At 32.4% G+C, this 16,368-nt stretch overlaps 1 protein-coding gene and 1 pseudogene across 42 annotated transcripts in view; one reads left to right on the top strand and one right to left on the bottom strand.

Annotated features, from left to right (window-relative positions):
* The window catches only part of STPG2 (sperm tail PG-rich repeat containing 2), a 531,130-nt gene that overhangs the window by 136,547 nt on the left and 378,215 nt on the right, over positions 1-16,368 (top strand). For 41 of the 42 annotated variants that reach the window (XR_012023507.1, XR_012023495.1, XR_012023496.1 and 38 more), the window contains 2 exons: positions 4,233-4,393; positions 12,606-12,695. Coding sequence is in view for 22 of the 42 variants with exons in the window: in XM_072810719.1 (XP_072666820.1) it covers positions 4,233-4,393; positions 12,606-12,695 (251 nt within the window). In the remaining 20 variants the exon portion in view is untranslated. The remainder of the gene's footprint in view (positions 1-4,232; positions 4,394-12,605; positions 12,696-16,368) is intronic. The other variant, XM_072810720.1, reaches the window with a different exon arrangement.
* On the bottom strand, positions 7,557-7,656 carry LOC140624077 (U6 spliceosomal RNA; annotated as a pseudogene).

Genomic DNA, 16,368 nt, shown 5'->3' with positions numbered 1-16,368 from the left:
TCAGAAATGAGGAATATAATAAATGAGATTGAAAATGGGCTTAATGCAGTTAATGGCAGGCCAGAAGAAGCAGAGGAATTAATTAGTGACCTAGAAGACAAAATAATGGAAAATAATGAAGCTGAACCAAAAGAGAGAAAGAATAATTATGGGACATGAAAGTAGACTTTGGGAATTCAGTGACTCCAATAGATATAATAAAATTCACATTATAGAAGTCCCAGAAGAAGAAGAGAGAGAAAAGGGAACAGGAAATTTATTTCAGGAAATAATAGCAGAAAACTTTCCTAATCAGGGAAAGGAAACAGACATCCAGATCCATTAGGCACAGAGAACTCCCATCAAAATCAACAAAAGTAGGCCCACACCAAGACATATTGTAGTTAAATTTACAAAATATAGCGATAAAGAAACAATCTTAAAAGCAGCAAGACAAAAGGAAGTCCTTAACTTACCAGGGAAGACCCATAAGGCTAGCTGGACATTTCTCAAACAGAACCTTATCAAGCCAGAAGGAAGTGGCATGATATATTCAAAGTGCTAAATGGAAAAAATCTCAGAGTACTCTATCCAGTAAGACTGTCATTCAGAATAGGAGAGATAAAGAGCTTCCCAGAGAAACAAAAACTAAAAGAGTTCATGACCACTACACCAAGAAATATTAAAGGGAACTTTTTGAGTGCTAAAGAGAGACCAAAAGTGAGGAAGACAGTTAAGTATGACAGTGACAAAAAAAACAATGACAAAACAAGTAATAAATGGCAATAAATACATATCTATCAATAATTACTTTGTGAATATAAGTGGACTAAATGCTCCAATCTAAGCTGTACGGTGTCAGAATGGCTAAACAAACAAGAGTTATATATATGCTGCCTACAAGAAGCTCCTTTTAGATCAATGACAGCTGCAGATTGAAAGTGAGGAGGTGGAGAAACATTTATCATGCAAATGGACGTCAAAAGAAAGCCAGAGTAGCAATACTTATGTGGATGAACTTTATTTATTTATTTATTTATTTATTTATTTATTTATTTATTTATTTATTTATTTATGTGAGAAGGAGAGAGCAAGAGTCAGCATGGGAGGAAGGGGGAGGGAGGGAGTGAGGGAGGGAGAGAGAGAGAGAGAGAGAGAAACTCAAACAGATTCCAAGCTGATTACAGAGCTAGACTTTAGGCTTGATCTCACGACCCTGAAATCATGACCTGAGCCGAAGCCGGGAGTTGGATACTTGACTGACTGCACCACCTAGGTGCCCCCAAACTATATTTATTTTTATTTTTTAAAGATTTTTTATTTATTCATGAGAGACACACAGAGGCAGAGACGTAGACAGAGGGAGAAGCAGGCTCCCCATGGGCAGCCCTATGTGGAACTTGATCCCAGGACCCCAGGATCATGCCCTGAGCTGGAGGCAGATGCTCAACCACTGAGCCACCCAGGTGCCTCCCAAACTAGACTTTAAAGTAAGGACTCGAAAAAGAAACAGAAAAGAGCATTATATAACCATAAAAGGGACAATCAAACAAGATATAGCAATTGTAAATATTTATGTACCCAACGTGAGAGTACAATGACAATGACAATATATAAAACAATGACAAATATAAAGAACTAATTGATAATAACATAATGGTAGTGGGGGATTTTAATACCCTGTTGACATTAATGGATAGATCATCTAAATAGAAAATAAATGAGGAAACAATGGTTTTGAATGACACAATGGTCCTGATGGACTTAACAGATATATACAGAACGTTCCATCCTAGGACAGCAGAACATATATTCTTTTTTAGTGTACATGGAAGATTCTCCAGAATAGGTCACAAAACAGGTTCAACAAATACAAAACAATTAAAATTATACCATGCACCTTTTCTTACCACAATACTATGAAACTAGAAGTCAACCAGAAGAACAAATTTGGAAAGACCACAAATAAATGGAAGTTAAGCAACATGCTACTGTAGGTTGAGCGAATCAACCAGGAAATCAAAGAAGAAATTAAAAAATACATAGAAACAAATGAAAATAAAAACACAATGGTGCAAAACCTTTGGGATGCATCAAAGGTGGTCCTAAGAGGGAAGTATGTAGCAATACAGATCTACCTCAAGAAGCAAGAAAAAAAAATCTCAAAGAAAAAAGCTGTGTTTGCAGTTGGAGCTTTCTCAGCCTGCTTCTTGCCTATGGAAGATTAGGGCTCTATAGCCACTTTTCATTTTGCACTGTTGATGCCTATGGAAGATTAGGCTCTATAGCCACTTTTCATTTGCACTGTTGATGTCTCTTTCTTTCAAAGTTTGTACAATTCCATATGAAAACTTTGTAGGTATCTTATTGTATTAGAATCAAATACCCTGGATAAAAGCCACACTCAAATGTACTTCTTAGGAAAACCCTTGTCTACTTTGGGTCATCTTTGGTAGTGCTGGTAGTTTCAATACTCCTAGATTCTTTTTTTTTTTTTTTTTAAGATTTTATTTATTTATTTATGAGACACACAGAGAGAGAGAGAGAGAGAGGCAGAGACATAGGCAGAGGGAGAAGCAAGCTCCTCGCCGGGAGCCTGATGGGGGACTGGATCCAGAACCCTGGTATCACACCCTGAGCCGAAGGCAGATGCTCAGCCACTGAGCCACCCAGGTGCCCCTCAATGCTCCTAGATTCTAAGGTCATTGACATATGGTCTTAAAATTCTTAGAAGCCTTTCCTTTAACTGAGAGATTCTTCTGAGTTCTTAACAAAGGTTCTTACAGCGAAACCCTGGATTTGGTCTTTGATCTCTCAAGGCCATTTCTTGCTTTGAGAGTTTTTTGCTATATGGAGAGATGCGATGAAAAAGAGTTTTACTTTCAGACCAGAAAATTTTGATTTCTTTTCATTTCTTATAAATTCCCCTTGAAAACAACAGTTTTAACTCATCTCTTTCTTTCCATACCTTTTTATACATGGATAAAAACAACTGGTTGGCACTTTTGATATTCAGACTGGAAACTTTCTTAGCTAAAAACTACTTATTTAAGTATTTTCTTCATTATCTCAAGCATTAGTTTTGTTAAAATCTCTGCCATTCTATTATACAAGTTATCTTTTCTCCAACCTCTGGTAACATTTCCTCCTGTCCTTTAAGCCATCATCTGTCCTCTTATGGCCCTTTTTCTGAGTCTTGAGGTATTCTAGCTTCTGAGCCATTGCTTAATCTCAAACCATTGCTGTAAGTTTTGTTATGGTAATTTGTTATGGTAAGTCTATTCTGGTACAAAATTATTTACTACTCATGCCATTGAGAAGTTGAGTCTTTTATTTTCCTTTCCAATCTTGGCTCCTCTGGTGTCTTTTTTGACCAGTAGCATGCAGTGGAAGTGATATTTTAGCCCTTCTTAGACAAAGTCATTCCAGGCCCAAATTGATTTCTAATGTTACTACATCAACTCTTCAATACTTTTTAGCATCGAGAATTAATTTTTCTTTTCTTTTCTTTTCTTTTTTTCTCTTTCTTTCTTTCTTTCTTTCTTTCTTTCTTTCTTTCTTTCTTTCTTTCTTTCTTTCTTCTTTCTTTCGGTATAATTTACACAGAAAATAATAATTTACACAGTAAAATAATTAATTTTAAGTGTGTAGTTTGATGAGTTTTGACAAATGTATGTAAGTCAGGTAACCACCACTACAATTAAATTTTGGAACATTTCCATCATTTTAAAAATGCTCTCTCATTCCCCTCTGCAGTTAATCTCCACCCATTCCAGGCTACTGTTTCTGCCACTATGATATTGCATTTTCTGGAACTTCATATAAATAGAATCATACATTAGTCTGGATTTTATCTATTTTCTTTCACTTGGCATCATGTTTTTGAGGATCATTCATGTTGTTGCATTTATATTTCCTTTTTATTGCTGAATAGTATTCTGTTGCATGGGTTTGGCACTTCTTTTTTTTTTTTTTTTTTGGTTTGGCGCATTTTTAAAAATTCACCAGCTGATGGATGTTGGGTTGTTTTCATTTTTCTTGAGAAAATACCCAGGAGTAGAATTTTGGGCCATATACTAAGTATTTGTTTAACTTTATAAAAATTTGACAAATTATTTCTCTAAATGTCGTATCATTTTACATTCCTGCTAGCAGTATATGAGAGTTCTTTCTAAAAACAATTATTTAATTTAAGGTTACTTAGTTTTAAAAAATTAAAAGCATGTTTAATATGATATTCCTCATGATTTTAGGTCCTGGGTTTTATAATATCCTAAACAATACTATAATTGACAAGGTTAGCAATACCTGCTTGAAGAAACAAAAGAAAAGTGCATTTGGTTCTTCTGTTCCTCGGACTCTCTTCCTGGTTCAGAAAGAAGCTTGTAGTTCTCCTGGTCCTGCTGATTATCAGGTAATTTGTGAATACCAAAATAATGTTCTTTAAATCTAATACCAAGACTTAGGACTTAAAAAATTTGCTTGTGACATATATGCCTCATTATTATAAGCCATACTACTATTATTATTTTTAAAGATTTTACTTATTTATGAAAGAGCGAGTGAGCACAGGGAGGAGCAGAGGGAGAGGGATAAGCAGACTCTGCATTGAGCGTGGAGCCCAATGTGCATCTCAGTGTCACAACCCTGCAGTCAACATGAGCTGAAACTAAGAATCAGATGCTTAAATGACTGAGCCACCCAGGTGCCTCAAGCCATACATTATTATTGAAATTATTTGTATGTGGTAATTTATGGCATAAGAATAAACATTAATTTGGTTTGCAACTATGTTTATAATTTCTTTTTAATGGTGGATCTTATTCTCTATCTCTTTGAGGATCTTATGTGTATTTCTTTAACTTCATTCTAAATTTGTTCTATTAAAATAAATAAATAAATAAATAAATAAATAAATAAATAAATAAATAGAATTCCTCCACTTTTTCTGAGAGTAATTTAGATCTCCTTAAAATGCTCTTTGTGGTTTTATAATTTTGTGTAGAAGTCTTACCCATTTTTATTAGATTTATTCCTTTTTTTTTTTTTTAAAAAAAAAGAAATTCTATTAGTTTATTCATGAAAGACCCACAGAGAAAGCAGAGACATAGGCAGAGGGAGAAGCAGGCTCCCTATGGAGAGCCTGATGTGAAATTTGATCTCAGAACCTCAGGATCACAACCTGAGCCAAAGGCAGAAGTTAAACTGCTGAGCCACCCAAGCATCCCAGATTTATTCCTTTGTGTTTAGTATTTTGTGTTTTTTATTCTAATGGTATCTTTCAAATATTTTCATTGTTTAGCTTTCTGCTATTGGTATAAAGAAATATCATAGTCTTTAGTAAAGATTTGCTTTACCAGTTATCTATACTTCTTGATAAATTAAGTGATTAATTCTACTAATTTATTAATAGTTCTAAAAAAATTTTCTCAAGTACAGTTGTGCCACCTGTGAATGACAGTTTATATTTTTTCTCCAAGTAGTTCATCTTTATATATATTTTTGCTTTACTGGACTTCTTCATCCCAAAACAAATCTCAGTAATTCATAGAAATTAAAAAATATCCAGTACCTGAGGATAAAAGTCACAGTATATGGCATCCATTAAAAAAATTAGTAGATATGCAAAGAAGCAGGAAAATATAACCTAGAATTGGGGGTTGGGGGTGGGAAACAATCAATAGAAAAAGACCAGAAATTATACAGATGCTAGAATTAGTAAAGGCATTCAACAGTTATTATAACTAGATTCCACATGTTCAAGAAGGTAGAAGAAAGATTGGACATATTGAGTTGTGAAATGGCACAAATAGAAGGGACAAACTGAAGTTCTAGAGAGATGGCAAGTATAACATTTTTTAAGAGGTGCACTATCACTAACAGATTAGAAAGTTCAGAAGAAAAGATTAGTGAACCTGAAGACACTGATAGAAACTATCTGAAATGAATCACTGAAAAAAAGGACAAAAATAATGAATAAAGTATCAGTGAACTATGAGACAATTTGAAGTGGCCTACGATATGTGTAAATAGTGTCCTTGAAGGAAAAAAAAATATTTTAAGAAACAATGGCTGAAAATTTCCTAACTTTGATAAGAGCTAAAACCCTACATATCTATGAAGCTCAACATGCCTGCAGCACAGAAGACGTTAAGGAAATTATGCCAAGGCATATTGTAACCAAACTGACTAGAATGGTTAAAAAAAATTCTTAAAAGCAACCAGAGAACAAGGATACATAGCATTGAGGAACAAAGTTAAAAATGACAGCATATTGCTTGTTGGAAGTCAAAAGACAGCAGTGCACCTTTTGTAAGTATTGAAAGAAAATACTTGTCAAGCTATAATTCTATGGCAGGCTAAAATATCTTGAAAAATGAGAACAAAACTGAAGACTTTTATATATATATAAAATTTATATATATATATATGCTGAAATATTCATCGTTCAAAGATCTGAAGTATAAGAAATGTTAAAGGAAGTCTTCCAAGCAGAGGAAAATGTTACCAGGTGGAATCTGGATATATATAAATTTATACAGAATATCAAAGATGATAACTATGTGAGTAAATGTTAAATCTTATGTTGGATTTTTCATTTTATTGAAAGAGAATGTCTTACATGTTTTTAATTTCCTGATAATTTACTTTCACAAAAGTAGAGGATGCTAAGGGAGGAACTCATATCTTAGCTTAATTTTGACTAAATAAGGAGAACTAATGAAATAGAATGGAAGAATCTTGTGCAAACAGTGGTCATGTTATTTTACAGTTTAAAATTATCAAGAAGAGATTCTGGACATTGTTAGATATGTACCAGGAATTTAGATATTCCCTATTTCAAAATGATCAGCAGAAATAAGAAATGTTTTTAAGATCAGAGACTCTAAGAGTTCACTAACCTAGAAGAGTTGACAGGAAGATAATCTCATGAAGAAATTCTGACAATGCAGTTTTGGCTACACATGAAACTTTGTAGAGAACATTTTAAAAAGAACATTGTAATATATGTATGTAAATTTATTATTTATTCTTTCTCCTAAAGAATTTGAGAAAGTTGAATGTACATATGGAAAAATAAAAGTAGCTAACAATAAGGGTAGAATAGAAGTTAAATGTTGGGGAAGTTTGAATATAGTTGCCAAATTATGAAAGGACATGTACAAAACAGTGAAAACATGGTATTTATTCTATAGTAGTAACTCAGGAAATTATAACTGAATAAATGAATATGAGAGAGAGGCATAGAACTATACTCCAGGAAGTTTAAAGAGAAGGACAATTTAGTGTAAAAATACTACAGAAAATTAAAACTAGCTTGTAGAAATTTGGCTTGGCAAAACAAAATGTAGCAAAAAGGAACTCTGTACCAGTGGAGTAGATGATATGGGGAATAATAGAGTCACTGAAATGCTGAATTGGATTGGACAATTGGATTTGTCCTTCCTAACAGAGAAAATTATTTTCAACCCAGAAAGGAGAATATGTAGAATACATATGGTTTATAGGAAATTGAATCCTAAGATTTTTATGGTGGTAATGTAAGAATATTCTGGTGCTTTAAAACAGTTTTTTTAATAAATGAAATGAAGTTAAATTTAGATGTCATTTTTGCACAGGGTGCTAATCTTCTCTGTGTTCTCCAAATTTTAGTATATGTGCTGCCAAAGTTATCACTCCTAGTTCTTTAAATTAGTTAAAAACTTAAGATATAGCTGAAATAGATCTCATTGTAATGAAAGAACAGCTGTAAATAATCTGTAATCTCAAGAGTTGCTTAAGATTTGTAGGCATAAAAGAAAAATTGAATAAAGGTTTTCTTATTTAAGCAAAATTAAAATTTTACAAAGTGAGATTTTTATGAATTCTTACAAAATTTTATTTACATATATGTTCTAATATGGTAAAAAATGTATAACATTAAATTTACCATCTTAACCATGTTTCAGTGCTGATATATTTGAAATGCATCATGAACAAAAGTAATTTTTACAATATTTTTGTTGTATTTTTTTTTTTTAAACATTTTTATTTATTTATGACAGTCACAGAGAGAGAGAGAGGCAGGGACATAGGCAGAGGGAGAAGCAGGCTCCATGCACCGAGAGCCCGACGTGGGATTCGATCCCGGGTCTCCAGGACCGCGCCCTGGGCCAAAGGCAGGCGCCAAACCGCTGTGCCACCCAGGGATCCCTGTATTTTGTTTCAAATGTACTAGAAGTTCATTATTCTAAGTAACCTGACATTTAGATTCAAGAGAATTATTAGAATTATAACTTGCAAGCAATTTTTACAAAACCCTCATTATAATCTTTATTCTCTACTGAAGATAATGAGGCAGTATAGCTTAGTGATTATAAGCATGATCTCTGGTGTCAGAGTATTTGAGTATATTTTCTTGCTCTGTCACTGAACTTCTGTAAGTTATTTAAACTCTATGCTTTGGTAAGATGGAGGTCATCATAGGTTTATACCTCAAAGCATTATTGTGAATGCTAAATGAATCAATACATTTAAATACTTTAAATAGCTTCTGGCACATAGTACAAACTTAGCAACTTTTGTTATTATTATTGACAATTGAAAACTACCATAGGTTTAATCCAGACTCTTAGTTTATGTAAAATTTAACAAACTGTAATCAAGAGTGAAAGATATACCCTAAGCACATCTTAGTTTTAAAAATCCAGTCATAAACTGTGTTGAACTGCAGTATTAACCCATTAATATTTAATGTGATTACTGATACATTTGTGTGTGTAGAAACCAGATTGTTTCATATATTCTATTGGCTTGCTTGTTTTAGCATTTTTTTCTTACCTCACCTTCTTTTATGAATTAGTCAAATATTTTATATTACTCTATTTCATCTATTTCTATAACATTTTTAGTTGTATATTGTTTTATAGCCTTTTAGTGGTGGTCACCAAATTTACAATTTGTATCCTTTTTGCAGTTTAGTAAAAGGATTACTTTTACCACTTTCTTGATAATGCTAACTTAAAACATTTTAGCTCCATTTTGCTACCTCCTATTTTATTCATTATTGTCATACATTTTAAGTTTATGTATACTTTAAACCCTTTGGGGATCCCTGGGTGGCGCAGCGGTTTGGCGCCTGCCTTTGGCCCAGGGCGCGATCCTGGAGACCCGGGATCGAATCCCACGTCAGGCTCCCGGTGCATGGAGCCTGCTTCTCCCTCTGCCTATGTCTCTGCCTCTCTCTCTCTCTGTGACTATCATAAATAAATAAAAATTAAAAAAAAAAACTTTAAACCCTTTGAATATTATTGTTTTGTACAGTCAATATTTATTTATATTTACCAAAACATTTACCTTCTCTTTTATGCTTTGTTTCTTTCTGCATTTCTGTGTTTCTGTATCAATCATCTTTCTTCTGCCTGAAAAAACCCCTCTAGTGCTTCTTTTGGTTAAGGCCTGTTAATGATGAATTATTGTAGTTTTGTCTGAAAATGTCTTTATTTTGTCATTTTTAATTTGGGGGGTTGGGTTTTTATGTTGGTAGTTATTTTCTTTCAGTACTTTAAAGATGTTATTCTATTGTTTTAAGCCTTCTGTTATTTATACTGAGAAGTACATTGTCAAGTTTGTTTCTTCTTTGAAAGCAAATGTCTTTTTTTTGGGGGGGGGTCTATTCAATGTGTCAGAAGTGTGGTTCTCTTTATACTTATTTGTCTGAGGTTTGCAGTTGGGTCTTTCATAATTTTAAATAATTTTTACTATTATATCTTCATAAATTTCTTCTGTCACATTCTTTCTGCATATCTTTTGGAGACTCTAAGAAATAGATATGGTACACCTATTTACTGTGACTCAACCATCTCTTATAGTACCTAAGTATCGTGTTTTCTTTTTTATTTTATTTTATTTTATTTTTTTAATTGTGCTTCAGTTTAGATATCTTCTTCGGGCATATCTTTCAATTAACTAATCTTTTAATCTTTTTTTAAAAACTGTGTTTCAAATCCTATTACACTGATCTATTTTTTAATTTCAGATATTCTATTTTTCAGTTCTAGAATGAATTCTATTTAAATACTTACAGCGATTTTACTTCTCAGGAGAAATTCTCCATGTTTTTAGCTCTTCTTTTTCATTATTTTCTTGTTTTCTTGAACACATTAATTATACTAATTTTAAAGTTCTGTGTATTAATTCCAGTACCTACATCACCTATTAGTCTGTTGTTATTTTCTGTTATGTTTTTTCTCTTGAGTTTTGATCATGCATGTCTATCTTTTGGCATGCCCTCTAATTTTTAATGAAATGCCATATGTTGCATGTAACCTAGAGACTTTAAATGGTGTTATGTTCGACTAGAGAGATTTTATACTTTCCTTTGCATGGCAGATGGAAATCTGAGATTATCTTAATCCAGTCATTATTATAGTGATTATATTTTTTCTAGGGCTTAGTTTACCTCTGGTTTGTTAATTTTCTTAAGTAGTTCTCTAGAGATTTTAGCTGTAAGCCTGATGTGGTCAAGACCTCTGTCTGTCAAGTTCTGAACTTCAGTCTTTAATACATTTGTGTTTTGGCTTAGATTTTTAGCATCACCCCATCACTTATCCAATGGCAAAAAGGTTCCTAGGGAAAATTATGTGTTTTTGAGGCTCCTCAAACCTGAAATTTTGCCATTCTGGCTTAATAAGACCACAGTAAGCTTTTTCTCAGCTCTTTAACAGCAGCCTCACCAGGTCAAAACTGAAATTCTTTCTTTGTTGCCTGTTATGAGTAAATGCCACCAGGGAGAAAGCACCTACAAAATGATAGCTTATCTTTCAGAAGTTCTACCCTATTTAGAATCTTAGCCTCTTTTGTCTATGCTGACAACTCAAAGTTAGAGGCATCCACAACTCTATGAGGCCTTTAAAAATAGGATTTTCTTATATTTTATCTGTATTTAAATTATTTTTGGTAAAAATGTGGTTTTCTGCAAACTTACTGCCTCTAAAATCCATGTCATCCAATGACTGATTTGTTTTCTGAACTTCTACCCATAGACAGTAAAAATTATAAAATGTGGGTGCCTGGGTGGCTCAGTTAAGTGTCTGCCTTCAGCACAGATCATGATTCAGTGTCCTGCGTTTGAGTCCTTTATGAAGCTCTACATCAGGCATCTGGCTCCCTGCTCAGCGGGGAGTCTGTTTCTTCCTCTCTTCCTGTCCCTTCCTCTCACTTGTGCTTTCACTCTCTCTCACTGTCTCTCTCTCAAATAAAATCTTTTAAAAAATTTTAAGATGCTTTCAAGAACTTCTTTATTCTATAATTTCTAGTACCACATACCTGATAATAAAATTATAAAAGTGAATTATTTTTTCATCATCAACAAATATAAAATCACACAAAATAATAATGTTCAGATACTCTGTATTTGAAGGTTTTCACAAGATGTGACTGGATTTCTGTTTTTTAAAGTGGTAAAATCAGTTTTCCTTTGGGTGACTAGATAGAATTAGTATTAGGAAAAGTGTGGAGAAGCACTAGTTCAGCATTTAGGGTAGAGAGGCATATAGTTTCAAAGATACAGCATGTGAGGGATGGAGTTTTTAGTAGATTACTATTCCTCATAAAGTGAACAAAGAGGTATCTAATTATTCTACTTGGTATCAAATTCTAAATTACTAAATATGCATACCAAATTCTGGGATAGAAACAGTGAAGTGTGTAAAAATGGGAAAATAAATTCTCTTCTCTTTTGTATACACAAAGAATGTTACTACTGTTTATACAGTTTAAAATATTAAGTGAATGCAAATGACTAAATTGTATGATGAATCAGAAGCATAATATCACAAGGATTAATTAATTGCTAATTAAATTTTTAGATTACCAGCTTCATGTAGCCTATTAATTTACATTCTCAATGCACGTAATGATTTACAATATTCAAGAGAGTGTGGATCATTTTGTTTAGAAAATTTATTAATGTAGGATTTCTACATAATAAATTTAAGTAGTTACTGTTAATATATTTTTAAGTTATGTATTAATAATTTAATACTAACAAATAATACTATGATTGGCTAAATATCATATATATTATTTATATATATGTTACGAAGCAACACAAATTGATGTCTAAATTTGACATTACAGTATGGTAACTCTTAATGTGTTTATTTTTTTATTTTTAAGATATTTATTTATTTATTTATTTATTTATTTATTTATTCATTCATGAGAGACAAAGAGAGAGAGAGGCAGAGACACAGGCAGAGGGAGAAACAGGCTCCATGCAGGGAACCCGATGCGGGACTTGATCCCAGGACCCCAGGATCACGCCCTGGGCCAAAGGCAGGTGCTAAACCGCTGAGCCACCCAGGGATCCCCTCTTAATGTGTTTAAATAATGTATGTAGATCCATCCTACTTTTCTAGAGTTCTTATAATCAATTCTTTTTAAATTTTAGTATCTCATTGACTTAAAGTCTTTTACTTTTATATCCCACTTAAAATTTATAATAAATACGTCTATCTCCAATGATAGAACAACCTTGATATATTTTCTTGCAAATTTATTATTTTTTGTGCCACTTGAATTGATAATTAGGAATGATACATACTTTTTATCCCTTCTTTCAACATGCTTTTTGGAATTCACAGGTTAGAATTTCTGATGAACTGCCTGACTTGACTAACTACTATACTGCTTTCTTGTCAAGAACACAAAAATCTACTAAACTGTCAGATATGGTAAGAAGACTCCTCTATAACCAAACTTATTTGTAATCTAGGAATCATGGAAAAGACTGTATAATCTGAACAGTATATTAGGATCTGAGAGAGGTACCTGGTAGGCTGTTGTAACATCTTTGGCTAGCATGTACTTCCTTATTTTTAAAGTTGAACAAAATTCTTGAAGGCTAAGCAGAAAAGTCTAGCATTGCTCTGGGAGAGACTATTACATGGAACATCTCCTGTTGGGCCAGAGAACATCTGTTTTTAGGATATATAGGAAAATATAATCATGTTGTGTATGAAGTAGAAGGTTTACTTTAGGTTCAGCTCAGTTTATTTATCAGTGTAAATTTTTTCTTTTCAGTTTAAATCCATCTTGTACCTAAGACTCTTCAGTGCCCTGTTTTAATCCATGCTAATTTGTATTTTAAACTGTTGATAAGAATTTTTCTAACTAAATTTCCATTTTATAAATACCTACTATTGAATAAGTTGAAATAAGTAAAGCAGATGAAATTTAAAAATGAATACTTGACTGTTTCATTCAGAATAAATTTACTAAAAGATCAATTTGAAATTTGCAGTTAAAAAGTTAGCTTTCCATGTGTAGGTATTGTTAAAATGAATTTTTATAGAAATTGGGCTGTCATTATATTATTAATAACAAATTATCAAAACAAGCTCATCAACCAGGTTTTAAAGTTTAGCCATCAACTTGAGAAGTAGCATTGCTTGCTGAAATAAAATTTTAGTAGGTGCACAATGCCAAGAGTTGAATTATAATGTTTTTAGTGGTGAGGTAACTGATAGAAAATTAGGAAGAACTAATTTAAAGAAAGGACAAATGCAAGCTAGTTAAATTGATATCTGGGAATGTCTAAGATGTCAAAGAAACTAATTTGATGAGAGCTATCAGAAATGCTATCAGACATTAGCATCAGGTTCTATGATTTTTTTTTGTCGCTGTAAGTTCAAAGAGAGTTTAAAATCATCCAGCAGTGTTCTTGACACCGGAGAGTCTCATATTTGTTAAATAAATGTGGTTTTTAAAAATGTTTTAATAGATCATTTCTTTATCTTGAGAAATTTTATGGTTGTGTTGTGTTTCTCAAGTGAGTCATTGTACACATTAGGATCCACTGTGGAGAATGTCCACATTTATTACTAGTACAGAGTTTTTAAGCATAAGAATATTTAGTGAGGGATCCCTCACTGGGTGGCGCAGAGGTTTGGCGCCTGTCTTTGGCCCAGGGCGCGATCCTGGAGACCCGGGATCGAATCCCACGTCAGGCTCCCGGTGCATGGAGCCTGCTTCTCCCTCTGCCTATGTCTCTGCCTCTCTCTCTCTCTCTCTCTCTCTGTGACTATCATAAATAAATAAAAATTAAAAAAAAAGAATATTTAGTGAATTCATAGTTATTTCTATTATAATATTATAGCTACTAGGAAAAAATGCAAATCTATGAAGGTACCCATAAAGAATGCATATGTATTTGCTAAATGTGTTTGTAGTGAAACAAGTTGGTGATGAGTCCTAAAGAAGATGAGTTATTCTACCAGTTGCTTTTACTTAATTTAAATTTTTCTCTTTTAACTTGGATATGGAAACTCCTTTTTTAAGTATTGCTGTTTTATGACATGAAATACTTGCAATTGAAAGTATTGGGCAGTACCTTGCTTACCCAAGAAGCAAAATAGTTTAATCACACAGAACACTTTGATTTTGGAAACTCTTCTGCAAATAACATGCCCTTAAAACATATGAGTATATATCTCATAAAAAATCCAAATTATTGATCTCAGGTCAAAATTGTTCTCAAACTTATGAAATAATGGAATTAATTTTATAATTTTTACTTAAAAATATTAGAAAATTTACTTTCTACATATTTAAAATTTACATGTATAGATATGCTGTAATTTTAAAGGGTATATAGTTTGATTTTCAACATTTTTATAAGCTTTATATAAAAATATTTAAAAACTCAGGCTTCTGGTTTCATATGAAAGACATATACATATATCTCTCTTTTACATGGTCCCAATGAAATAGGTATTTTTTAAAAAACTACAACATAGCATTATTTTAATATAAAAAGACAAACCGATTGAAAATATGATAAATGGAGGCTAGAAACAAGCCAGACATCTGTTTATTAGGCATTCCAGAAACAGAATGGTAAGATAGTAGTTAGGAGTATTTGATATAAAAAACAGTAAGTTATCCTGAACTGAATTAAAACAGAAATCTTCAATTAGAAGAACTCAACAAAATACCAAGGAACTTAAATTTTAAAAGACATACATCCCTTTTATATTGTTTTGCATTTTCAGAAAACTAGAATTAAAATACCCTTGAAGCTTCCACAGAGAAAAGTAACTAGGTCACCTACAGAGGGATGAGAAACATATTGATATCAAACACTTTCCCAGCAGCGTTAGTAACATTTCAGAGCTAGGAGATAATGAAATAATACTTTCTTGAATTTCCAAGAGGAAATAAATTCGAATATAAAATTCTGCCTTTATTCAATGTAAATGAATCAAGAAAATAATTTTCTGGCATGGGAGAGCTCAGAAAGTTAGTACTTTTACATTTCCATGTATAAAGATGCTCCAGCAAAATATAAAAAGGGAAATGAGAGAATGGTGATATACACCTAGAATAAACATTTCCTCGGTAAAGTAAAATGAAAACAAATGAATAAAAAAGGCATTTTTAGCTCGTTTGTGGGTCATTCTTGAAGAATCATGAATTTGGTGACAGAATTTCATTTACTTCTCTATGTGTTTGGCCATACTAGTTGGTTTGATAGGAAATAACTATGATATTCAAATTTTTGTTTTAATACTGAGTGGTTTTAGATCAATCTATACGAAGTATGGAGGACCTAGTTATAATATAGAAATATAAATATTAGAAAACTTAGTATCAGTAGGACAATAAAAACAAGAAGTGAAAGATTGGGAAACTGTAAAATGTGCCAGATTTCTTATAGTACTCAGAGTCAAGAGTTGCCAAAAATTGACAAATTGCAGTATAAGTCCATATATTAAACTTGTAATGGTAAATACAAAAAAAATAAATAAATAAAAAGAAAAAAGAAAAGAAAAAACCCAAAAAACCTCTAAGTAATAACTCAGTTACTGTTAAAATAAATTATTTCTGGGAATGGAACTAGAGAGAGGTCAAGGAAGACAATTTTACTGTTCATTTTAGAATCATAATTTGATATCTATTTATGCTGTGAATATATTATTTTAAAATAAAAATAGTACTCATGAGTTAATGATGAATATATATGTGGAATGGCATGATCTACTGGCAACTGAACTGACCCATTCTCTGCAAACATCAAAATTATAGATAAATTAGAAATAAATATATTCATGAGTGCTTCCAGAATTAGGAAGAAATAAGGAGTACACAGGCTAAAAGCTAAATTAAGGGGTTGGGCAGAGAGTGACAAGTAGATCACTGAAGTTCACTTTTACCATGAGAACCTTTGCCAAACCAGATGACATTGAATTTTAATTTTTAAAGCTTCCAAGGCCTCTAGGGAATGAAATAAAGCTTAAAACTCTCTCACAGTGGGTAGTCTCAAAGAAAATTCATTAATACAGTTAAAACTCCAGAGGGCAAGCTGTGCAGGTTAACAGTGGTATAAATCTTCTTTTCCTACCCATT

The sequence above is a fragment of the Canis lupus genome, chromosome 33 (assembly GCF_048164855.1).
Source record: "Canis lupus baileyi chromosome 33, mCanLup2.hap1, whole genome shotgun sequence".
In the NCBI taxonomy this organism is placed as follows: Eukaryota; Metazoa; Chordata; class Mammalia; order Carnivora; family Canidae; genus Canis; species Canis lupus.
The sequence above is the reverse complement of the archived record's forward strand: the minus strand, read 5'-3'. Positions and strand labels throughout refer to the sequence as shown.